We start from the raw sequence: 4,696 nt of genomic DNA, 5'->3' as shown, positions 1-4,696 counted from the left end.
TATATTTAAACATTTTTATATAATATTTATATATAAATTTATATAAATATCTCATAAATTTTTTAATTACACATGAACAATAGAGATTTATTATATTTATATGCATCAATTTTTTTTGGATCTTGTTGCACATGCTTTCCTCATAAATGTCATTAGATATATAATAAAGTTCATACAGGATATGAAGCTAATGAATCAATTTTAAATAGAATCGTAAGGCTCGTAATTTGTTCTCGTAAGACTTATAAGAACCTATGACTGATGTTTTAATTTTATGCGTATATACCGTAACATGTACGATCATTTGTAAATATTTAACGATTTCTCGTCAATGTTACGGCTAGCAAGAAGCTATTAGTAAACGTATTGCATAAAGTTATAAACACTTGTAAATTCTTGTAAGAGAATATGTTATGAGCCTTACGATTCTGCTTAGAATTTAGGCATTAATCTCTCATCGACTGTGTACGAAGAAACACATAGAGTTTTCTCTCTCTCTCTCTCTCTCTTTCTCTCATTGTTTCATATTCTTAATGAAGCGAGATGTTAATATTGCACAATTAATAATCCGTTATAATTCGATTACGAGAAAATTAGTCATTAATGCTATATGTCAGTGTAACTCTTTTAAAAGCACATTTAAACTAATAAATTAGCTGACATTTTTCGATAGGTCAGTTCAGAGTCTTGTTCATAAAGTTATATTATTTTATCTCATTATAACTAACACTGTATATATATATATATATATTTCTAAGATTGATCGATATCGCGATCTGACTTCTTCTTATAAACTCGGCTTATCTACTTTTGAAGAATTGTTGCTCTCTTTGTCAGCGCACACTTGATTGCGCTGATGTCGACGCAAAGTATCTAGCCTTTTGTACGATTTGCCACATTGATTACAATTGCTGTTGAAGCCTTTCTAACGCTTCCTGCCGATCCTGAAATGACGCCAGAAGTTCGTCGCATTTCTGTTGATGACGTTTCAGGCTGTCGACTCTTGTGTATGTTCTGCCACAGCCATCGCAACGGAATTGCTGGCAAGACTTGGAATTTTTCTGGACCACATTTGCCTCCACGTTGTTAAGGATCGGCGAGTCACACAGCAGGTACTTAAGCTGACCGTGAAAGGCTACCTCGCAGATTTCCGGTTCCTCATCGTTGCTCTTTTCCGCGGTGCATTGCTCATTCTCGTCTGTAAGGACACCGTTAATTCGTTAAAAAGCGAGAATATGTGGCAAGATGTACAGAACGACTGGCAAGCGCGAGCAGTATAAAGCCAGCAGCATGCATAATTTAAATTACCTTCTGATCTTGGTTTTGATAAAGTGTGGAAAGTCGTACAATCATAGAGGAATTAAAGAAAAAGAAAAGGGGGAAAAGGGAAGAAAAATTCTCTCAAAAACTTTAATTCACTGTTAATTATAAAGATAATATTTTTGGCGGTTTCTTTTGTTATAGAGAAAGATAATAAGAGATTCGTGACACATGTTTTTCGTACACAATTTTTTTGTATAAAAAGTAGGGTTTAAAAGTTTAGCGAGAAAGTTACTTTCTCAAAATTTGCAGATATTTATTGATTGGAAAAATAATGATAGTGCATAAACATATATCATACCGATATATAGATATAGATATATATATATAGAGAGAGAGAGAGAGAGAAAGACACGCGCGCGCATTGTAAACTAATTTATTTATGAACTATAAAATGCATACATACATGCTTATCATTTTGTACAAACTCTATATTTATGAACATTACACATTCTACAAAAAAGTAACGAATATGAATATATAATACGAAGAAAGAAAAATACAGAAATAAGTTTAATGAAAATTTTATACAATGTTTTACTTATTTTTTATTTATTTTATTTTCTGAAAATAAAATTTAAAACGAATTCTCTTAAAATAGACTTAATGGCGTTATTAAATATATATATATAATATATAGTATATATTATATATATATATATGTATATACTATAATATACCTAGCAACTTATTAAAACCAGAGATGGGAAGCAACTCGTTATTTTTAACGAGGTTAGAGTTACTTTTTTTCAGTAATTGTAACTTCGTTACTTTCTTTCCATCTGTAACTGTAACTTAACTTACACCTTTTAAGTAACTTATAACTAATTTAATAGTTACTTTATATATTTCAAACTTATTTTTCAATTTAGTGTGTGGTTCACTAGGCGCTACAAATGCTTCGAAATATTTGATTGACCAATCAGCAGAATGAAATTTATTAATTGATCAATCAGAGAATGCTTCAAAATATTTGCAGTATCAAGTAAACCGTAATTCATATGTGATTGATTATGACTGCGTTTATATTTACTGCTAGTGTTGAAGCTAGTGTTGGGTCCCTATTCTTTAAAAGAAACGTAAAATTAAGGAAATACTATAAGTGAAAGTTCTCCAATTTATGAAAAATTCAGCGATCAGGACAATTTTTTCATTTTAACCAGCAAACAAAAAATCGAATCTTTACACAAAAAAAATTATACTGTTTTTTTGAAGTCCGATAGTTCCAATGTTGATGTGTTAAATGATTATGATAGAATAGAAAAATTTAAAATTTAAAAATTAAGAATACATATTGTATTCATAACATTGTATTCATTCATGACATCTAACTTTGACATCTTTGACGATTTGACCTTTGGCGCTCTCTAACGTATGTATGTTGTACATTTACACGGTCGGATCTTAATTCTTATTTAAGAACAAAAAAAATTCTTCTTTAAATATAATACACTTCCAAGTATAGTTTTAAAGGATCGAAAAAAATCCAATTTTTCCAATTTTTCCGCGGATTTTTTTTCGGTTTTTTTCCTAAGGGTAGAAAAATTCATTTTGGAAAAATTCACGCGTGCTCGTAAAACCTATCACGTTTGCTTCTCGATTCTTTTCGTAAAGAAAATAATTGCGTATAGGGTACACAGCGGGATAAGTTAACAGAAATTATAAAATTGTATAAAAGATTGAGGTCGCATAATGTATTCAATAAAATATACATAGAGAGAGAGAGAGAGAAAGACACGCGCGCGCATTGTAAACTAATTTATTTATGAACTATAAAATGCATACATACATGCTTATCATTTTGTACAAACTCTATATTTATGAACATTACACATTCTACAAAAAAGTAACGAATATGAATATATAATACGAAGAAAGAAAAATACAGAAATAAGTTTAATGAAAATTTTATACAATGTTTTACTTATTTTTTATTTATTTTATTTTCTGAAAATAAAATTTAAAACGAATTCTCTTAAAATAGACTTAATGGCGTTATTAAATATATATATATAATATATAGTATATATTATATATATATATATGTATATACTATAATATACCTAGCAACTTATTAAAACCAGAGATGGGAAGCAACTCGTTATTTTTAACGAGGTTAGAGTTACTTTTTTTCAGTAATTGTAACTTCGTTACTTTCTTTCCATCTGTAACTGTAACTTAACTTACACCTTTTAAGTAACTTATAACTAATTTAATAGTTACTTTATATATTTCAAACTTATTTTTCAATTTAGTGTGTGGTTCACTAGGCGCTACAAATGCTTCGAAATATTTGATTGACCAATCAGCAGAATGAAATTTATTAATTGATCAATCAGAGAATGCTTCAAAATATTTGCAGTATCAAGTAAACCGTAATTCATATGTGATTGATTATGACTGCGTTTATATTTACTGCTAGTGTTGAAGCTAGTGTTGGGTCCCTATTCTTTAAAAGAAACGTAAAATTAAGGAAATACTATAAGTGAAAGTTCTCCAATTTATGAAAAATTCAGCGATCAGGACAATTTTTTCATTTTAACCAGCAAACAAAAAATCGAATCTTTACACAAAAAAAATTATACTGTTTTTTTGAAGTCCGATAGTTCCAATGTTGATGTGTTAAATGATTATGATAGAATAGAAAAATTTAAAATTTAAAAATTAAGAATACATATTGTATTCATAACATTGTATTCATTCATGACATCTAACTTTGACATCTTTGACGATTTGACCTTTGGCGCTCTCTAACGTATGTATGTTGTACATTTACACGGTCGGATCTTAATTCTTATTTAAGAACAAAAAAAATTCTTCTTTAAATATAATACACTTCCAAGTATAGTTTTAAAGGATCGAAAAAAATCCAATTTTTCCAATTTTTCCGCGGATTTTTTTTCGGTTTTTTTCCTAAGGGTAGAAAAATTCATTTTGGAAAAATTCACGCGTGCTCGTAAAACCTATCACGTTTGCTTCTCGATTCTTTTCGTAAAGAAAATAATTGCGTATAGGGTACACAGCGGGATAAGTTAACAGAAATTATAAAATTGTATAAAAGATTGAGGTCGCATAATGTATTCAATAAAATATACAAAACATACACTATTGCACCATTAATGTAAGAATTAAAAATATAGAGTTCAAACATCATGTTTATATGATAATAGCAGGTTTAGAAAATAATTTGGATTTAAACTGAATTCGTAACAAAATATTTGAAAAAAAATAAACTACAAAGAGACACTTCAGGAGTGTTCATTAGACCGGAGTGTGACAAACTAGAGTTAAAAATCTGTTTACTTAAGCTTTGCCATGTATTAAAGGAAGGTTAGATTAGGTTTTACTATAAAAATAGAAGGATAACTAAAAAATT

At 28.8% G+C, this 4,696-nt stretch overlaps 1 protein-coding gene across 1 annotated transcript in view; it reads right to left on the bottom strand.

Moving 5' to 3' along the window:
- Window positions 1-902: 902 nt before the first annotated feature.
- The window catches only part of LOC108726943 (zinc finger protein 736), a 13,391-nt gene continuing 9,597 nt past the window's right edge, over window positions 903-4,696 (bottom strand). The window contains exon 5 of the mRNA XM_018454784.1: window positions 903-1,198. Within this exon, the coding sequence (XP_018310286.1) occupies window positions 903-1,198 (296 nt within the window). The remainder of the gene's footprint in view (window positions 1,199-4,696) is intronic.

The sequence above is a fragment of the Mycetomoellerius zeteki genome, unplaced genomic scaffold (genome assembly GCF_001594055.1).
Source record: "Mycetomoellerius zeteki isolate Tzet28-1 unplaced genomic scaffold, Tzet1.0 scaffold458, whole genome shotgun sequence".
Lineage (NCBI taxonomy): Eukaryota > Metazoa > Arthropoda > Insecta > Hymenoptera > Formicidae > Mycetomoellerius > Mycetomoellerius zeteki.
Note: the sequence above shows the minus strand (reverse complement) of the source record. Positions and strands in the feature narration are given on the sequence as shown.